We start from the raw sequence: 21,473 nt of genomic DNA on the forward strand, positions 1-21,473 counted from the left end.
CACCGACAAGAGTGAAACTATCAACATATTCACATTCAAATTCACATTCAAATTCACATATCAAGTCCTGGCTGTTGCGACCCTCTCCGATTCAGTCGTGCTAAAAAGTGAATCTCCCTCAATTTCCTTTCTGCAAAACTTGACGCTCCTCCATTGAAATATTTCGAAAAAACATGCTGTCAGACCACAGGGAACTTGACAGGACGAATAAATAATGTTGTTCTCGCAATTTTACGGATTTCTAATATTATTTTCTTATTTTCTCTGTGTTTCAAATAAAGTTTTAAATATTGCCATCATAACTATTGTTTCCTTTCACTGTTTTTGCCCATTTCCTACAGTTATCACTGTCTTATCAGAATTTACCAGCTTTGCCTTAACTGGTACTATGGTAGATTGCCAACCCTAGAACAAACTTACGAGCTATTTGACCAATTAACACACTGCATGCACAGTGAGTGTAAACATCTACTGATCCGACTAATGGAAGTGGGTAAATAGCCCTTGAGGTTGTTCTAAGAATAGCAATATACTAATTATATTAATGCAAAGCTGGTAAACTCTGACCACAGGGGACGCAGGAACCGTGTGACAAACAAAACAAAACAAACAAACAAACGAACGAACAAACAAACAAACAAACAAACAAATAAACTATCAAATAAATGACAAATGAATAAGCAAACGAACGACAAGTATAGGGACAAATAAAATAATTAAATAAACCAGCAAATAAACAGATACTCATGGGGGGTATACAAGATATGTTTTTTTTCTATACCCATCATTATAAAAAAAAAAACATTTATGTTTTTTTAGTGATGGGTATAGAAAAAAACATAACTAGTATACCCCCATGAGTATCTGTTTATTTGCTGGTTTATTTAATTATTTTATTTGTCCCTATACTTGTCGTTCGTTTGCTTGATCATTGTCATTTATTTGATATAGTTTATTTATTTGTTTGTTTTGTTTTGTTTGTCACATGGTTCCTGGGTCCCCTGTGGTGTGATATGCTCCCCGGCCCTCCCCCTGTAAATACTGAAGGCTCCCTAAACAAGCTAAGTTCTGGTTCTGATTGCAAATTTGTTGCCCACGTTGGGGGCGGTAAATAATGCCATGTCCGTGTGTCGTCAGAAAATTTCAACATGGCTTCATCGTGTGTCGGTCATGTCTACCAACTCGGGAGAAATTATCAACGGAACGTAATAATTTTGTCCCGTTTCACCCAAATTCAAACATGCACACCTCACAATCAGATCATTGTACGGACTCTCACCAAGCGACAACGGGACAAAAATATTAGGACTTTTTGGAAAACCATCGGACAGTTCGGATTGGCTGCTTTGATAGGGAGCCTTTTAGTGGCACCTATGAAGTCCTGGTTCACATGTGGTGGGAAGTCACGGCGAGAGAGAAAGAGAGACAAAATGAGAGAAGCCGAGAGCGCCAAAGAAAGTCTACATAGTACTGGTGCTAATGCGACGGTGTAGACTCTAGAGGGACGAACATCTTGCCATGCCCATCTGCCAAAGCTGCACAGATTGCACATGAATGATGGACCCATGCCACTACCAATATGCAACCTTAACTATTTGTATTGGCTATTGCTCTCAAAGAGAACCAATTTCATCGCAGAGAGGATCTCGGTCTCAGAGTCAGAGTAGCCAAAACCAATTTCGTTCAATTCGGTACCAACCAAAGACATAATGCGTCAATTATGGTAATTAGTGGCTAATAGAACTACAGGTGTTCATTGTGCTGCAAGCTAATGTAATTAATGACATAGAGTTATGCTGAGTATTAATTAATATCATGGCATAATATCAACATTTGATAAACGATTGTAATTTGTATACGCGCGGACAGCACATATTCATAGTTGGTGTGTATACAACTTTTTCGTACCATTAGCGGGCTTTTTCAAGAAGATTGAAACTAATGGACTGGAACTGTGAATAGTGTACAGAATTTCAATTGTTCGGAATGTGAAATTAAGGATTTTCGCACTTTAATATTACTGTTATTTGTTTGTTTGTTTTTTATTTGTTGACAGCAATTATATATCTCTTTAAACTATACCTTGTGAAATATTCCAGGTGAGACTGGATGGGTGCCTTCAGTGTTCAGAATCAAATATAAAAACTTAATGCAATAAATTTATGAATGTTTATAACCCTGGACAAAAGAGCAAACCAAACACAGATTGATTTCTACTCCATGGTATGGATACTTTCATTGGTAACTGGTCGTTTCAACACCTGACTTTCGGCCACACCCCTAGACTTTTGGACATCCATGACTGCCCAAGATGTTTTAGCACTATACCCAAGACTGTGATGGTTAGGGTTAGGGTTAGTGTTAGCTTTCAAAAACCACAGAATTTAATTAGCAGTACCGATTTGTTGCGGGTACTTGTGCCGAATTAGCTGCAATAGCTGTAGCTTTGTTTTTTATTTACAATACTTTTTTTTATATTTTATTTTGTGTGACTCAACATTTTTCGTTTTAGTGCAAATCATCCTGGATAAGACCTAAAAAAAATTTATTGATTGGTTCCGGTTGCCCGACCCCACCTAGTTTTTCACTGCTGACTCTAAACCTTTTTTATGTATTCGAGAAAAAAATAATAAAATTGCCAAACTTGTGAAGTTTCATGAGAAGTAGTGAATGCAGAAACTGACTTAAAAATTTAAAAAGACAATATAAAACTATTTTTCCAATCTGTAATGGATGTAAATCTGAGAGGAAGAAATAAATAACACAGAGACCATTTGGAAAACAATGAAAAACCTGAATTAGACGCTCACACATGAAAAAAAAAAATGTAATGAAATAAAATAAAAAATCTACCTACCCCACCTATTCTAAAAACAAGCATAATCGGAACCACACAGTTGTTTTTATTTGGCCTAAACATCTTGGGTAGTGGTGCTGAAATGTGTAGGGCCAAAACGGTCAGGTACCAAAATGTCTAGAAAGCTGTTCATCTGTGTAGGTGTGTTGTTGACATGACACTGCTACCTTACTGTCTATTCATTGTGACCTACAATTTTGGTAAGAACATGCAAAATAACAACTTTTGGTTTACAAAAGAAACTAATTATATATTCCAAAATATGCATATTAAGTGTACAATGTAATTTTTAATGACTAACAACAAAATGTTTGTTCCTTCTACATTCATAATGCATGACAAAATTTGACATAATCAGACCAAATTCAATCTGATTAAAATCCGATGTAGATGTCGGCTAATCGTTCATTGCTATTTTACCTTCGTTATTTTGCCTGAATTGACCTTCTTGGTACATGTTTACATTTTTTAGCCTGATCGCCTCCTCTACACAAACATGTACCAAGAAGGTCAATTCAGGCAAAATAACGAAGGTGAAATAGCAATGAACAATAAGCCGACATCTACATTAGATTTTAATCAGATTGGACCAAATTATGACTAAAACTGTCCACTTGGCACGTTTTGCAATTATGTCGTTTCGTTGAATCAATCATGGAAAACTTATCAGTGCTCAATTGTGTTTCATTCGACTGTAAATTTTAGAAATGAATGTCACACTTTGGCGAATGAAGATTCATTTTGTCATAACCAGTCCATGAATATTATCTGCTTGGAAAAAAAACATGTTTCAGAAAGTGTTGAGATTAACTGTTGAATTAATGTACAGCAATTGATCATGAAAAGTGTGTTTTGAGAGAGTTTAGTTGCCTGTGGTTTGAATCTAAAATCTTAACACCAAAGTTCTTTTTACCACACAGGTGATAATTTTAGTAAATATTGGCCATCACAAAGACTTGTGGCTCCAATTTCTGTCCTCACAACCATTAACACTTTGCCAGGCCAGTCTTTGCTCTGAATAAGACCTGTGTAAGGTGACAATACATTGGTGTTGAATTTTTGTTTGTTTTTTCAATTCTATCAGACAACAGGACTTTCCTTGTCTAAACCCATAAAAAGGGTTTCATGATCCCAAAACAATTAACACTGACCCTACAATAATCCAGTAAAAATGAAAACGTGGAAAACTTCGGAAAGAAATTTTCTATGTCATGACATCTTACGATTTCCCTTCCTTTACTGCATTCCCCTGTATCTGCCATCATCTAACCCATTGACAACCAGTTGCCTCATCTGTAAATACGTGTCATGCCATGCCTATCAGCCAGCAGTCATGCGAGAGGGGTTGGCCACACCAATGCAAGGGTTGACCAATGAGGGCGCCCTGTCATGTCACTCGTGTACCTTGCAGACTACCTATTGCCAAAATTAAAATCTTAAGACTTGCCATGGATTCATGGAGTTGACTCAACTATTGGTATTATATAAGGCCTTGAGATAAAGTCAATATGACATAAAACTCACTTTGACTCCATCTGAATACTTGTTTTTTGAAAATCTCCCCAAAAGATAGGAGCCCTCTGGTGTTGAAGTGTATTTTGTATGGATATATTCTTCTCTCATGGACTGATTCAGTTGGTCAAAGACACATTTAGTCTATGTTGATTCATTTAGGAAGACAGTCTACCCACGTTATAGCATGTAAGCATGTTTAAAGTATAAAACAATATTCAATATTCTTTATGAATAAATTTATCCTTGGTTCAATATAAACGTGATTCAAGTTATTTTTTTCACTTGCAATTGTGTATCAAATGCACACTTAAATGTGTTATCTTGTTGTACTACTTGTAGCTGCTGCTGTTTGTTTGCTGTGTTTTCTCTGCTTGCTCACAAAAGCAGAACTAGGCCTAATGGCATCGAATATACTGCATCCTGCGTGGTCTGCCAATTGTGCTACAATTATTCCGTGATCTCTGGCCGAAATACTGACCTTTGGTGCTGATGTATTATGCAAATGTATGTACATATTTTAGTCTGTGGCACTGACAATGAAAATGGTCTGCAGTCTGTCGGCTAGATTGTCCACATCACTGTACTGTGCCAGCGCTTACAGTAGACGAGAGTTAGCGTTAGCACAGTTACAGCACAGCGACATGGACATTTTAGCTAATGGATCATAAACCATTGTTATCCTGAACTCGCCAAATAGCTACATGCACGCTACATAAATGTCAGATGTATCACTTGTGGATGAAGCTCTGCTGTTTATCACCAACAATGTACACACTGACATACTTCCTGCCAGTATTACTGTACCAAGAACAAGCCAAGTTATTGTCTTTGAAAAGAAAATATGGATTATATACCCTGCTCTTTCTATGTAATTTCAATCCATGTCTATGTCACAGGCCTGCTTCTGAGGTACTCGAAATAGGAGTAAAAACATCTCAAATTTTTCATAAATTATGCTTGAGGAGGCAAAATTCTATTATTCCGCAACATCCATGACCTCAAGGTTTGTTACTACTCATCTAATGACTTGTAGTGACAAGGCCCCCTAGGTTACTCACATTTCCTTGGCTTAATGAAGAAAAATATTTGGGATAATATCTAATTATGTGCATCACGATGACTTTAGAATTCTGTCATCAGCAGGGATATGTTAATGTTGGTTAAAAGTGAGTCTAGTGTGTAGATATAAAATCAACCACTCCGTCTTGGCACACCTATCTAATCATTAGATTTGCTCTTTCACTCAGCGACGTCACAGTTCTTCACACAAAATATTGCAGACAGTACAATTTATACGATCTCATCTAAGCAAATAGTTTATTTATCAGGCAAGAAAAAATATATACAAAAGTAACCAGTGTACAAATCTGGAATGAAGTGGACAGTATTATTTCAATAAATTTGTTTTTTAAGTACCTGTTGGACTGAAAAGTCTCCATATGTTTTCCATACATTATTAGTCTGTATTGCTGGCTACTTTCAACTTTGAAATGGCAGTATTAATAATATTATATCAGGAATAAATCAATGTCTTTCAAAGTGAAAGAATGAAAATCGAAGTAATGATCAGATCCCAAATCTACAAACACAGAAAAAAACATGTCAGAATATCTTACAAACAACAGCGCCAATGGCACTGAACTTGAAAACTCTGTGCTATTCTGCCTGTTTGAAATTTAATCTACATAATGACCACTGTTTGAACTTCTAATTGCAAGTTCAATGCAGTGCCTAAGTCTTTTGATCTAGCAGACACAGACCCATTGAGTAGCACAGATGTGAGTGAAGCACACAGAATGGAGTATCTTAGAATTATATCCTGCACACAACATAAATATTTAGTTTTGCTTAATGACATAAATAATGATAAACTTGGACTTTTGATCTGGTATTTCAAGGTAGAATGCACCTCAGGGACAAATTTCCCTTAAAATCTCTCCAAACTTTGCCATATGACATCTTGCTCTGCGTCCTTTTGAAATAATAAAAGATATTTGGGATTCACTTTCTTGTTTTCAAGGAAATTGCCAATCTTGTATTTCCCATTACTCGGCAGCCATATTGGATTCTATGAGGACTAAATTTTGAAATCGTTTTGAACTACTTCAAAACTTTAAGTTTAAAGAGTTTTATTTCCAAGGCACATTCCACGTTAAAATCTTTACATTATAACTTACTTTTTGACTTGCAGACAACAGAAAAGAGAATGTCACATCACACATAACATTATTTGTATTTTAGTGGTAACTGGTAACATTCTACAGACAGCAACACAAAATAACAAAGACGAACTCAGCTGAACAAACCTGTTCATAAAATCTCATGTGGACATGTTCATGAAATCTATTTTCTGTGTGTGCTAATAACTATTGAGTGCCTAGTATATATCTCGTAGTTGTTTTTCGTTGAAAGCTCAAGTGGTGAGGTCACATCATGTGAACAATGTTAATAGCCTGAAAGTTCTAGGCATTGTTCTGCATACATTCAACCCAGCGTGGGGAAGCGAGTGTTTAACATGAGAGGACCAATAACTGGATCTTTCAGACTATGTTCTTATATTATTTAAATCACTGCCATCTAGTGATGTTACTTTATTTACATATCAGTACGAATAATTCTATTTGATTAACCTATATATATATACAAATTTAATTTGATAAATAATCACTCAACAAACGGATGGAATATTTATCTATTTTTAAACTTTCCTCTTGGTTGTTTTACTCCTTGGTGATCTAGGTCTAGCTTTGGTGCTAACAGTAGACACTGGATAAAGGCTTCGTCTGGCACCTTTAGACTTGGCTGTAACTGCAGTGCTTGTAGGACGACTTGATAGACCTTTGACACTGCCAATGGCTTGCATTACTATGTTGTCCTTGGTTCTTTCTGGGGCTGTCTTGGGTCTGTTTTCTTGTTTGTTGGAACTGTACTTTGATGGCCTATGAGAAACACACGGAATATGATCATTTATAAGAAATGTGATAACCTGTACCTGCATCTGTGTTGGACTGCAAGTGTTAAGATACATTGCGTTGTTACCCTATCAGGCTTCTAAAATGACTACTAAATGAGCCATTATCCAGCCTAGTGCAACTAGTTCTTGTCACAGCCGATCAAAATATAATCATGCAAAATGACTGTGAGTCTGTGACGTAAGCCTTTTGACACTGATGCAAGTTAACAACCAACACAGGATTACGTCAAATTTCCAATCAAAGTCTGCATTGATGAGTTATACAGCCATTTTGCTTAGTGGCTGACAAAACACACTTTAGAATAAATGTATCAACAAGAAATATGAACTTAGCAACAACAAACATGAACTTAGCAACAACTATGAACTTATCAACAAGAAATATGAACTTAGCAACAACAAATATGAACTTAGCAACAACAAATATGAACTTAGCAACAACTATGAACTTATCAACAAGAAATATGAACTTAGCAACAACAAATATGAACTTAGCAACAACCAAATATGAACATAGCAACAACTATGAACTTAGTAACCACAAATATGAACTTAGCAACAACTATGAACATGGCAATGACAACTATGAGCTTAGCAACAACAAATATGAACATAGCAACAAAGTATGTTTTACTGGGTTTTCTCATACAGTATAATTTCCAACTGATTGTGAAATAAAACCCTACCTGTACAAGTTATCTGCTGGTCTACGTGGAGACTGTATTCCTTGGATTGGCTTCAAGACTCTGAAAAAATAAATAAAAAAAATACCATGATAAAGTTGTCACCGGGTAACTTAACTATTAGATATATCCACCACCTAGAGCAGCCCATACACCCATCACCCTTACACCAGAGGACAGATAAGAATACACTAAGACTATATCAGATTACACTAGGTGTACAAGACTACATAAAACAGGAGTAGTTTGACATTTACCTGGCATCAAAAGGTGTCTTTTTCATAGTAGACACAGTTGGAGGGGCAGTCTTGGGACGACTTGTTGTCTGATTGACATTAACTGCTCTGTAGTGATAGATGTTTGGAAAGACAAGGTACATAAGAGTTGGACAACAACAAGGAAAGCAATCTCAAGTTCATTCATTTGTTCATTCGTTCATTCATTCATTCAGATCAAATGCATCATGGAAATACCAACGACTTGTTAAATCATTTCGTCAACCCAAGCCATAGATTTCTACATCTGATATGTGAGATATGGATGCAATACAATAATGACTGATGCACTTAAAATTAAATTTGAAATCATCCTATTTTCATGAAGGTTTATGTAGGCAGCTGTACAATTTAAAAGTTCCAGACAAATGAATACCATCTGAAAGAAAATACTGTAAATGTAGGGAAATACAGAGATCTGTCTGTCTGTCTGTCTGTTTGTGTATCTCTGTATCTGTGTTGTGAGGGCAATCAACATGCATGTTTATGTCAACAGCACAATCGAATTTCAAAATCCTGGACAGACATTTATCATCTGAAAGACAATAATACTGTATTGTAATTTGTACATGTGTGGAAATAGAGAGATATTTTTGTCTCTGTTGGTGTGTGTGTGTTGTGGAGCAATCAACATGTATGTATGTTTGTCCATTGGTACATGCAATCAACATGTATGTTTCTTTGTTGGTGTGTGTTGTGGGGCAATCAACATGCAAGTTTACCTGTTGGTATGTGTTACGCAGGCAAACAACATGCAAATTTGTCTGTTGGTATGTGTTCTGTGGGCAATCAACATGCAAGTTTGTCTGTTGGTATGTGCTGTGTGGGCAAACAACATGCAAGTTTGTCAGTTGATATGTGCTGTGTGGGCAAACAACATGCAAGTTTGTCAGTTGGTATGTGTTGTGCGGGCAAACAACATGCAAGTTTGTCAGTTGGTGTGTGCTGTGTGGGCAAACAACATGCAAGTTTGTCAGTTGGTAAGCGTTGTGTGGGCAAACAACATGCAAATTTGTCAGTTGGTGTGTGTTGTGCAGGGCAAACAACATGCAAGTTTGTCAGTTGGTATGTGTAGTGCGAGCAATCAACATGCAAGTTTGTCAGTTGGTGTGTGCTGTGTGGGCAAACAACATGCAAGTTTGTCAGTTGGTGTGTGTTGTGCGGGCAAACAACATGCAAGTTTGTCAGTTGGTGTGTGCTGTGTGGGCAAACAACATGCAAGTTTGTCAGTTGGTAAGCGTTGTGTGGGCAAACAGCATGCAAGTTTGTCAGTTGGTGTGTGCTGTGTGGGCAAACAACATGCAAGTTTGTCAGTTGGTATGTGTTGTGTGGGCAAACAACATGCAAGTTTGTCAGTTGATATGTGTTGTGTGGGCAAACAACATGCAAGTTTGTCAGTTGGTATGTGTTGTGTGGGCAAACAACATGCAAGTTTGTCAGTTGATATGTGTTGTGTGGGCAAACAACATGCAAGTTTGTCAGTTGGTATGTGCTGTGTGGGCAAACAACATGCAAATTTGTCAGTTGATATGTGCTGTGTGGGCAAACAACATGCAAATTTGTCAGTTGGTATGTGCTGTGTGGGCAATCAACATGCAAGTTTGTCAGTTGATATGTGTTGTGTGGGCAAACAACATGCAAGTTTGTCAGTTGATATGTGCTGTGTGGGCAAACAACATGCAAATGTGTCAGTTGATATGTGTTGTGTGGGCAAACAACATGTATATACTACTCCCTCACTAATCTAAATTAATACAATCTCATAATAGTTGGTACACAAACAATGACATGGGATTTTCATAAACATGCTACATGTATATGTATGTTCACAAATTTGCACAGTCCATGACTATTAATGATCAAGTAGTAAAATATATGATTTCACTTGACTGTCCAAATTTCCAGAACATACTAACTACAAGCACATCGAAAGCTAAAAAAGTAATCACAAAAATCTCAAGTTTGACTTGAGTCAAATTAGTTTACATACACACATCAAGAATCAAACAACTCTTGCAATGCAAGTGATTACATTTGGCTATATTTCTGATTCATAAGTACTTACATAATGTTATACCCCCAACCCCCAAAGCCCATCCCTCCAGATTGGCTCACCTCTGCTGACATATGTTATACCCCCAACCCCCAAAGCCCACTCCTCCAGATTGGCTCACCTCTGCTTACATAACGTTATACCCACAACCCCCAAAGCCCACTCCTCCAGATTGGCTCACCTCTGCTTACATAACGTTATACCCACAACCCCTAAAACCCACTCCTCCAGATTGGCTCACCTCTGCTTACATAATGTTATACCCCCAACCCACAAAGCCCACTCCTCCAGATTGGCTCACCTCTGCTCTGCTAACATAATGTGATACCCCCAACCCCCAAAGCCCACTCCTCCAGATTGGCTCATCTCTGCTTACATAATGTTATACCCCATACCCCCAAAGCCCACTCCTCCAGATTGGCTCACCTCTGCTTACATAATGTTATACCCCAAACCCCCAAAGCCCACTCCTCCAGATTGGCTCACCTCTGTTGATGACAAGTTGCTCGATATGAATAACACCATTGTCATCAAAACAGTTTACATTTTACATGCAATGAGAGAAATAACCAACTTACTTTGTTTGTTTTCGTCTCTCCATTACTTTCTTTGTGACAGCAGAAATCCTTTGGTTAGGTCCCTGTTTCTGTAACAACACAATGTCTTAATTTAGTCTTTTGTTTCACTTTGAATTTTAGTTCAGTACAGTATTTTTACTTTACACCAAGCCATTAGAAAAGGCTGTCTGTGTACAGCTGAAACGTCAGGTACTTTAATAAATGCTGATTTCTCAGTGAATCTTGGACTTGTCTCCTTGAACTATTATATTAACTTGACAACACAATGTCAATTGGGAGGGATATCTGGTTATTAACGTCATGATGAAATTAACACACTGTGATGCGATGTTACCTGTTTTTTAAGTCGCCTTTCTTCCACTAGACTTCTGTCATGACAGATAATTGCCATTCTTTCTTGTACAGGAATCACAAAGAATATATCATGCATGTCCAGCAAAGCAGCTCTTAGCTGTAGACACAAATGAGGAGACAAACAAGAATGAATGTTGATTGAATCTTGATCAAATTGATGCATGCATATATACATACATACATACATACATACATACATACATACATACATACATAGATACATACATACATACATACATACATACATAGTAACATACATACATACATACATACATACATAGTAACATACATACATACATACATACATACATACATACATAGTAACATACATACATACATACATACATACATACATACATACATACATACATACATACATACATATACATTACATACCATACACTCTTTTACCTTGTACAGTGGCAGACCAATACATTGCCCACTAGTATGACTACAGTTACTGTAAAATATTGTGTTACTTATAAGACTAACCTGTGCTATAACTCTTTCTGCCAGCTTGGTATCCTGTAGTGACAGATTACCACGTTTCACTGGTGTCTCTTCTTGGAATTCATACACAAAACTATAAGTATCCTGAAATTGATGAGTAGAATACGTGAAGTGAGACAAATTAATTAATATACAAAATACGAGACAAATTGATCAGTCCATAGATAACATTCCAGTCTGTTTTGGCATCTCTACTTTTCCATGTACTGAGTGAATCACCACCATGTATAAATAACACTGGTAATCCAGCTTTCAGTTTACTAATATAGCTGCAAACTAAATCTATTGTTCTCCAATGTGGTAGATTACACAAGTGGGTGATGGCAGTTCCTCTGTTGTGCAATTCTAATCACCCTGTGATCAAGATAGTGTAAATACTGGAAGCCCCAAAACAGTATACTGCAAGTTCATGGAACTTTGTCAACAAAACTCTGTGACACCTCCCTACTGAGACTATAATTAAACCAACATCCTTTCGATAGCTAATCGCTATTTCATCAACATGTTGTGACAGTTTGTGTCTATCTTAGTAAATCGAAACTCAACTATCTAAATTGATCACATGCATTTACCTAGTTTGTTTACAAATGATTTCCTGTACACAACAACAAACTTATACAATTTGTTATTTTGGCAATTTACCCAGTTATCAATAAATTTGTTTAATATCATGTTCTCAAATAGAAAAAGCATTGTAAGGTGTTTATTTTATATACCCATTTGTCGTCCATACGGTCACTTTAACAAAACTTGCAAGTTTACTGTAAATGTATATGACTAACTGAGTCTGCATGTAAACTTACCCTGACTGTTTTCACAATGGCCTGTACTTTATCTGTTCTCATAAGTCTTCTTGTCAAATAACCCTTGACAGCTGCTGACACTCGGTCAAACTTGGATTTCAATGTTTTGGAAGCAACCTGTGACACAAAACAGCAAATATCCAGAGTGAATACAAGAGCTTTGACAAAACTTTTGTTAGATATCACGAGGGGTTGCAGATTTAGCAACCTACATTTTTAATAAATACAGCTCTAATAACCCTGGACTTTGTCTTTCTTCAACTCAAATTCAAAGTTACGGTATATATTTGTAAAGTCCCAGCATTATTATTTACTTTAACCAAGTACTAACAGTTGGACAAAAACTAGCTTTTTTCCACAAGGCAAACTACTAAATGTACACGGGAACAAACATGTTTATTTAAACACATAAACATATGTACATGGGGATCAGCCATTTCCCATCATGTGAAAGTATTATTATGATTTTGTCATTCAAATATTACTTAAGTTTGGGGATGGTAGAACACTTTTGAAGCACAGTCAGTAGAAACCTGCCAATATGGCGATGTAGATGGGCAAGGACAGTGTTTGCACCATGCTTTCCTTACACTGTGGGGTGAACACTGCAGGGAGTATCACTACAATATGCAGTATTACAATAATTAAATAGATTACATGGGAATGCCACTCCACGAAATAAATGCATTTTCATAAACTTTGGGTTCAACTGTTTTTTGCCCCTAAATTTTAATCCTTTTTTTTCTTCAAATGATCCTATAAGTTTGAGACAGCAATTATACTTGACCTTTCTAACTATTGCTCTGGACTGTGGACTGCTTGACATCAATGGAGTAGACACACTAAGTTGAGGTGAATTAGTACTGTTAGATGAAGTATCTGACATAGTCGCTGGCTTTAGTTGTCCCTCTAGGTAAAATGGATATCTCATCATGGAAGGGTCAGCTGTGTGTGGTCTGAAGTTGGCTGAATGTTGTGTTGTTGAGTTGTCTTGTTGGCCAACACTACTCTCCAAGCTATCAGAGTAACCTGGTCTGGAACAGCCTGTACTTTCACTGTCAGAATCTCCTACAAAATAAATTTAATAACAGTTAGTAATTTGGATAATGATTCATTTTTACTATCACCTCTCTATAAGAATTGCATAGGGCAACGTCATAAATATGGTATGCTAAGCATTGTGAAGTGTTCGATACGAAGAGTTCATAGTTTGCACTACACTGGAAATGTAGGCTGTATGTATGTATGTATGTATGTATGTATGTAGGTATGTATGTATGTATGTATGTGTATGTGTGTGTGTGTACGTACGTATGTATCTATGTATGTATGTATGTATGTGTATGTATGTGTGTGTGTACGTATATATGCACATATGTATGTATGTATGCAGACAGGCAAAATCAGAATTTTGGTTCATATATTTGTGATTTATTTCATCGGTTTTCAAATAAAAAACTGAAATTTTGCGTAATCACAAAATCTTGTAATTGCATAATGTGGTTTTAATAGTCAGGTCTTTAAACAGCTCTCGTGTTTTTAAAGAAGTCATGCAATGCAAAGGTGGTGAAAAGTAACTTCTCGTTACTTACGTCTCTTAAACTAAAGCAGTTAGGGTGAAATTAATAATAAACCCTTTCCTTTATTCCCTTTAAAACAGTACAAATCTACTCACCTCTACCTTCAAGTTGTCTCAGCTGTGCCATCTTTTCTAACCACTGTTCATTTTCAGTTTTCTCCTGCGTCTTTGTAACTTCATCCACCACAATTCTTTGTTCTTCTAGAAACCTTGTCTCCTGATCTTCGAACTCTTTCTGTAATATTAACTGCTCCTGTTGTTGTTGCTCTAGCAGCTGTTGTAGTTGTTGTTTCTGTTGATCCAAAAGCTGGATGCGGAGTTGCTCCAGGTACTCAAATTGCTTGCACTGGAATTCAACTAACAAATCCTCTGGTGTGGCTCCTCTATGTACGCCCCTTTGCGCTGAAGACATTTCCCTAATATCTCTGCTCGGTTGTTCCACATGCTCTGCATGACAATTACCACTGTCAGTCTGTTTTGCAATGTTTTTATTTTTTCTTATATGTATAATTTGTTTGTCATTTTCCTCTTTTTGACCCTCATTCTTGTCATTTGTAAATTCTAGACTTCTCCTAGCCGTTGCATTTTGCAAAGATTCTTGCGACAAGTCCCGCTCGTAGTCGTAGGACTCCTCTCGATCAGAATGCGCTTTGACTAATGCTGGGGATGGCTCGTTTAGAGTATAGGAACCCCTTCGTCTGACTGTGACCGGAGGTGAAACATCGTCACTTTGACTTGTACCTGACATAGAGCTAAGCGCAACATATTTTGACTGATCACCTCCGTTTTCTTGTCCAACAGGCGCACCTCTGACTTTCCACGAGTCTTTGTCTGGCAAGACTTCATCGTTCATAGTGTCTATGGATTCCTCGATGTCTCTAAGTGTATCTGCACTATCTGTCACACAGCTGATGGGTAGAGAGCAAGACACGGCTGCTGATCCATAAGTCATCTGGTCACTACTGCCAGTGCTAGTCAACTGTTTAACTTCGTCCTCGTGATGGTCAGTCTCTATATTTGGTGTCACGCTTTTGAAATCACTGTGATCATCTGACAAGACAACGCTATTCTCAAGCTGAGTATCTGACTGTGATGTGCTTGGTCTTATAGCTGAGAGATCAGGGGTCTGCGAAGGTCCTGGCATTGGCAGTGGTGTGTAATCGCCAATTAGACTTATGGCTGATTCTGTATCACTTACCGGTGGAAAATCTTGAAATCTCATCTCCATCTCACTCACTTCTCTTTTATCTTCATCCGGCTCTATTTCTTCCTTTCTTTCATCTTCTGATTCTTGACTAGATAAGCTTATCGGCGATTCCGCATCTTCATATTCTGAGGTTGAAGTTCTCACTGAAGATGGACTGTCTTCTTTCTCCTTGACAGTATTACTGGACTCTGACGAGCTGGGAAGACTCTCATCGCTTTCATTGACAGCAATAACAGTCCTGTTTAATTCACTAATATCGCTACTACTACTGGTTGACTTGTATCCGCTGGTTACCAGATCATCTGTTGCATCTAGATGTAGTATCGGTTGTCCTGAAGCTGAAACATTACCACTGTCATCCAGAAGAGTATCTTCTTGTTTCGTTTTCGTATCTTGTATTTCTGGAATTCTTTCGATGGGTGTAGAAGACATGGTTTCTCTTGACATGCTACTTTCTGATAAGGTGTGTCTATAGGACGACCCCATTCCACTGTCAACCTCTCTGGATGACTCATCACCAATGACAGGACTACATTCTGGAGTACAGCCACCTCCGGGATGCTGTGTCTTTCTCTCCTATAGATGGATTCAATGTTATGAAATATATAGTTAGTAAAATTGTGTGCATGGGGCATAATTTTTCATGTCCGAAATACATACACATCAATACCGCCAAGTCAAATGAGTAGAAATAAAGTTATAATGTAAGCATAACGTACACATGGCCATCTTCATGCTTTTCTATTTCAAATGTCTTTGGAAACATTTAAATGTATCGCCTTTTCCTATTTCATACTAAATGTAGATTTTCTGAAAAAACAGTTGTTGGTAGAACTTGTACACACTGAAAACATTGGGGGACATGAGGCACATTTGGATGATCAAAAAATTGGATAATTGGAGTTTATGGTTGGCTATTTTGAGACTAACCCCCCACCCCCACCCCATTTCTAGATCTACTCTTTACAATCAGGTTCAATGGCATGCTCACATCTATTGAATCTACAACAGCCTGTACTTTTTCTAGTAGTCTCTTCTTCTTGTGATCTTGTAACTTGGCTTCAAGGTCAACCGCTTGTTGTTTATACTTCCTCATTTCTTCTATTCTGTCAGGTGTCATCTACAGAAGGCAAAATCAGAAGTGTTATGGGGTACATATCTACATAGTGCAAAATCAGAAGTGTTATGGGTTACATATCTATATAGTGCAAAATCAGAAGTGCTATAGGTAACATATCTACATAGAGCAAAATTGGAAGTGTTATAGGTTACATATCTACATAGAGCAAAATTGGAAGTGTTATAGGTTACATATCTACATAGTGCAAAATCAGATGTGCTATAGGTTACATATCTACATAGTGTAAAATCAGAAGTGTTATAGGTTATATATCTACATAGTGTAAAATCAGAAGTGCTATAGGTTACATATCTACATACAGCAAAATCAGAAGTTATAGGTTACATATCTACATAGTGCAAAATCAGAAGTGTTATAGGTTATATATCTACATAGTGTAAAATCAGAAGTGCTATAAGTTACATATCTACATACAGCAAAATCAGAAGTTATAGGTTACATATCTACATAGTGCAAAATCAGAAGTGCTGTAGGTTACATATCTACATAGTGCAAAATCAGAAGATGTTATAGGTTACATATCTACATAGTGCAAAATCAGATGTTATAGGTTACATATCTACATAGTGCAAAATCAGAAGTGTTATGGGTTACATATCTACATAGTGCAAAATCAGAAGTGCTATAGGTTACCTATCTACATAGTGCAAAATCAGAAGTGTTATGGGTTACATATCTACATAGTGCAAAATCAGAAGTGCTATAGGTTACACATCCACATAGTGCAAAATCAGAAGTGTTATGGGTTACATATCTACATAGTGTAAAATCAGAAGATGTTATAGGTTACATATCTACATAGTGTAAAATCAGAAGTGTTATGGGTTACATATCTACATAGTGTAAAATCAGAAGTGTTATGGGTTACATATCTTCATAGTGTAAAATCAGAAGTGTTATAGGTTACATATCTACATAGTGCAAAATCAGAAGTGCTATAGGTTACATATCTACATAGTGCAAAATCAGAAGTGCTATAGGTTACATATCTACATAGTGCAAAATCAGAAGTGCTATAGGTTACATATCTACATAGTGCAAAATCAGAAGTGCTATAGGTTACATATCTACATAGTACAAAATCAGAAGTGTTGTACGTTACATATTTATCATATATAGTGCAAAACAGGATTATATTATAGGTTCCATACAATGTAGATACATCAACATTTTTGTGGCAGAAAACAGTTTGTAAAACCCTATTCATCAAAATGTGTCATTCAAAATGACTAAATCACATTCAAACATCCAAAAATATAATGAATAATGTTAAGAGTGCCAGCCAAAGGAGTGTTCTCAAAGACTGAATATACGTATGTACACATAGCCTGTCAGTATGGTCTCAAAAGCTGTATGTAATGTACATTTTGTACAATCCCACAAAACTGTGACAGACGAGGTAAGTATCAATGTCCAGCTAAATGAGCTCACTACAATAATATCATTTAACTTCCTGTGTGTTATCAAGATTGAAATAAAAAAGATTGAAACACCCTCCCATATCTATTAGTGCGTACTACAAGATATAGACACATAAAGTGACTTGTTACATGTCCCTAAAACCACAAATTATCATTTTTACCAACACTTTAGAAAGAATTAATTTCTTGAATAGTCCATTTAGTGACTACATTTGATATCATTAATCCTTGATTCCAATGGTCCAAACTTTAAAGGTCATACCATTTCTTTTCTAACACTGGTAGTGGATAACTTGTACATATTCATCATGTCTAACTTACCATTGGAGGTGGTATTGGTTTGCCATCCATCTTGATCATAGAGACAAAATCTGAATTAAATCTATCCATTGTTATCATACTCTCACTGAGAGTATACAGTGCCTGCATCTGGGAGTCAAAGAACTCTGTGATGTCTCCCATCATGGACATGGCCGATGTCTATAGATATAAAAAACAATGGAACAGTACATATACATTAGCTGCTAGCATTATCATACAGTATAGGACTGTTAACAGGGCTCAAAATTGACAGTAGTCAAGGGCATGTAGACTACCAAACATTGTGTCTTGACTACCAACTTTGTTATTTGGTAGTCTATTATAAGACCAATGGAAATCAATGGAGATGAGTAGCTGAAGCAGTTCACTTGGATAAATTTGGCTACCAAGCCTAAAACCTAAATTCAAGCCCAGTTTTAATAATAATAATAATAATAATAATAATAATAATAATAAGTGGTTCATTTACACAAATGTATAAATGATTGCAAACTTTGGTGACAAAAAAAAACAAAAGAGAGAAGGGTAAATGGGGAGTCAAGAAACAGCTTACATCTAGTCTAGCCTGACCCCCGACATTGTACATTGTGAATGATAACAATAAATGAAAACATCAAATCATATAGTTATAGTTATACATGCAATTTGAAAATACAGACTTGATTGACGTTTACAACTTTCATGCTAATTCAATTGTACAGTTCAAGAGTGAAATGGGAAAGAATGCTACTGGATTTTTGTTTAAACTATTAACCATTCAAATTTCAATCATATGTTCTGAACCTTAGAGATGAACTTGTCAGAGGCTAATGCCATTATTACCTGATAATAATTTTGTTTATAATAGTAGTACATTTGCTAGTCAGTTTACTATCTACCCCCACTTCTTTAATTCAATTCAACCTAGGGTATATATTTGATTTGTGTTGACCATGTTCTACTTGTGTAATTCACGCGCATTTGCTTCATGCACATTCTTTTAAATTTTAACAATTGTTATGGTGTCATTCAATATAATTCAAACTTGTTAAGAAAGCCTGCTCAGGTGTGAAAATAGTCAAGATTCAATTTGTTTGTGTACTGTAGTCATTTACTACTGATACAATATGAGAATGACAGACACAAGTTTCCTTGATGCAATACATTCCCCATGTCAATGTCTATGTAGCTAGTAATTGAAATCAAAGATTAGAAAGGCTATGCAACCCTACCATTATCTTCTACAGCTACTAAAACATTGTACAGACTCATTCTCAGGATGGTCACAATAATAGTCTGTGATAATTTCTATATCACCAAAAACTTACCAAACTTACTGTGGAACATTAAAATGTGTAAAGGAGTGACAAGTCTATGATATGTTAGTCACACGACAAAATGGTGTCATGTCAATAAAAAGGAGTCTAGGCTTATTTTCAACCATTTCCTTAAAACTTCTTACAAGTTCAACCACATACGAAATGTGTCTGTCACACTTGTGATCAAAAAGAGACACAATTTACCTCCCCCCCCCCCCAACAATCTAACACTTCCTATGGTTTTGTATGTTAGTGATGTGTATTATGTAAAGTCAGACATTTTATGATGTCATAACTCATTCAGAATGGTAAATCTAGTATTAGTGAATTAATCTAGTTTCATTATGTGTACACATTTTAAGCAATACATCTTGACAATTTCATCGAATTACATTGTTACGAACTCACATATATGTAAGAGTCATAATGACATTCATAGACACTTCTCCTATTAAACTGAACCACACCCACAAATAAAAATAAATCTGTCTAAAACATTGAATGAATACATTACAGATGTATGAACTCATACTGACTGTACATGAATTTCTCCTACCTGAACCACACCCTGGTGACCCACCAATAAAAATAAAACTTTAAAACATGGTATGATATACAACGTAAGCTGTAGGACAATAGAATAACTGTGAACAACAAGCTTCAAGTTCAAAAAGAACAAAAACAAAGATCAAAATAGCATGGCCTTGTAACCTACTTGTACCTATTGTTGCCAATGTTGGTACATGTATATTGTTGATTCATAGTCTAAAATACGACCAACTGTAAAATAATACAATAGGAAGCTACATGTAGGGAGTAATTTAGCATATGGAAATCAATATGTGTATTTGGTTCGGAATAGTTAGAACTGCTTCCATGAACAACATTTGTAATTAACACATAAGTTCTCAGTCTTCAACTTGATTACTACTAGTAAAATCGAAGTGGAAGACGCATCGAAGACACATGTATTAAGATTTGCATTACACTACAGGTTGCATACTTTGCTACATCAATATACACTGCAAACAACCTAACAAGTATAGGTAAGAGGCAGCATGTCAAATAGCCTGTGAAAGCACGTTGTTGACGAAATTACACCGTTGTAATGCCCTGACAGCAATGTCTGATACACAGTGATGATAGAATAACGAAATCATAACATTAACAACATTCCTACCAGCAAAGTACAATGAAAATGGAACTCAGTCACGAGTTTCTCTGGCGAATTATCCATGGCAGTGTCGATAGCTTCAAATTCCCTGAGAGTCGATGAAAGTCACGCACACGAAGTGATGGGTGCACTGATTGAATTCGAAGTCAAAACTAACGTACGTTATTCCCTTTTAACAAGACGTAACATGTACCTGTACGATTCTAAACAAGTCACAACAACGTCTTGTGATGAAGTTTTACGGCTTGGTCACGATCTGTAGTATCCTAAGTGCGCAAGCTTCAATTTCTAGTACACAGAAAAGGTTACACGTATATTTGCATTGATTATTACACACTGTATTTGTGAACGATCTCGATTTTGTGTTCAGGAAGATTCAAATTTCTGAAGAATGTACACCGCTGGGTGACTCACCGCGTCGCTCCCGTAGGCCGTATTTATTATTATTGCGGTCCCTTTGTAAGGGCCAGCCTAAAGTTTCCGGTGCAAGTTAGATTAGATTTTGATGGCAAATAGGCTAAAATTGCAAGCAATATGGTGGGATGATGAGACAGATAAAAACTATTTCTTTACGTACCTGGTAATGTTTTGAACTTGTTCCGTCCTGAGACATCGCCATTTTGAAAAATGTATACAGTGCCGCGGCTTCCTTGTATGTAGATGAAAGGACAGTTTCAATTGGACGCTCTTCGTTAGACGCCCAATCAACGTTCTCCTCATACAAATGTAC

At 36.5% G+C, this 21,473-nt stretch overlaps 1 protein-coding gene across 3 annotated transcripts; it reads right to left on the reverse strand.

Annotated features, from left to right (window-relative positions):
• Window positions 1–5,683: 5,683 nt before the first annotated feature.
• On the reverse strand, window positions 5,684–21,455 carry LOC144435129 (uncharacterized). 3 transcript variants are annotated; one of them, XM_078123689.1, is made up of 12 exons: window positions 21,321–21,455; window positions 18,272–18,430; window positions 16,380–16,508; window positions 14,278–15,964; window positions 13,390–13,670; window positions 12,603–12,719; window positions 11,782–11,883; window positions 11,270–11,386; window positions 10,936–11,003; window positions 8,287–8,373; window positions 8,033–8,092; window positions 5,684–7,311 (listed from the first exon to the last, which is right to left on the reverse strand). In XM_078123689.1, the coding sequence occupies exons 1-12, from the start codon at window positions 21,360–21,362 to the stop codon at window positions 7,071–7,073; spliced, it is 3,090 nt and encodes a 1,029-aa protein (XP_077979815.1). In that variant the 5' UTR covers window positions 21,363–21,455; the 3' UTR covers window positions 5,684–7,070. The 3 variants fall into 3 exon arrangements, with proteins under 3 accessions (XP_077979815.1, XP_077979814.1, XP_077979816.1); XM_078123688.1 differs by lacking the exon at window positions 21,321–21,455 and adding an exon at window positions 20,750–20,867; XM_078123690.1 differs by lacking the exons at window positions 8,287–8,373; window positions 21,321–21,455 and adding an exon at window positions 20,750–20,867.
• Window positions 21,456–21,473: the final 18 nt, after the last annotated feature.

This window comes from Glandiceps talaboti, chromosome 5 (assembly GCF_964340395.1).
Source record: "Glandiceps talaboti chromosome 5, keGlaTala1.1, whole genome shotgun sequence".
Classification (NCBI taxonomy): domain Eukaryota; kingdom Metazoa; phylum Hemichordata; class Enteropneusta; family Spengelidae; genus Glandiceps; species Glandiceps talaboti.

Excerpts from the sequence above, each read along its gene's own strand:
- LOC144435129 (XM_078123688.1), bottom strand. The coding sequence starts at position 20,806 with ATGGATAATTCGCCAGAGAAACTCGTGACTGAGTTCCATTTTCATTGT. Across the intron at positions 15,965-16,379 it reads CTGTTGTAGATTCAATAGAT|GAGAGAAAGACACAGCATCC; the intron begins GTGAGCATGCCA and ends ATCCATCTATAG. Across the intron at positions 11,004-11,269 it reads AAAGGCGACTTAAAAAACAG|AAACAGGGACCTAACCAAAG; the intron begins GTAACATCGCAT and ends GTGTTGTTACAG.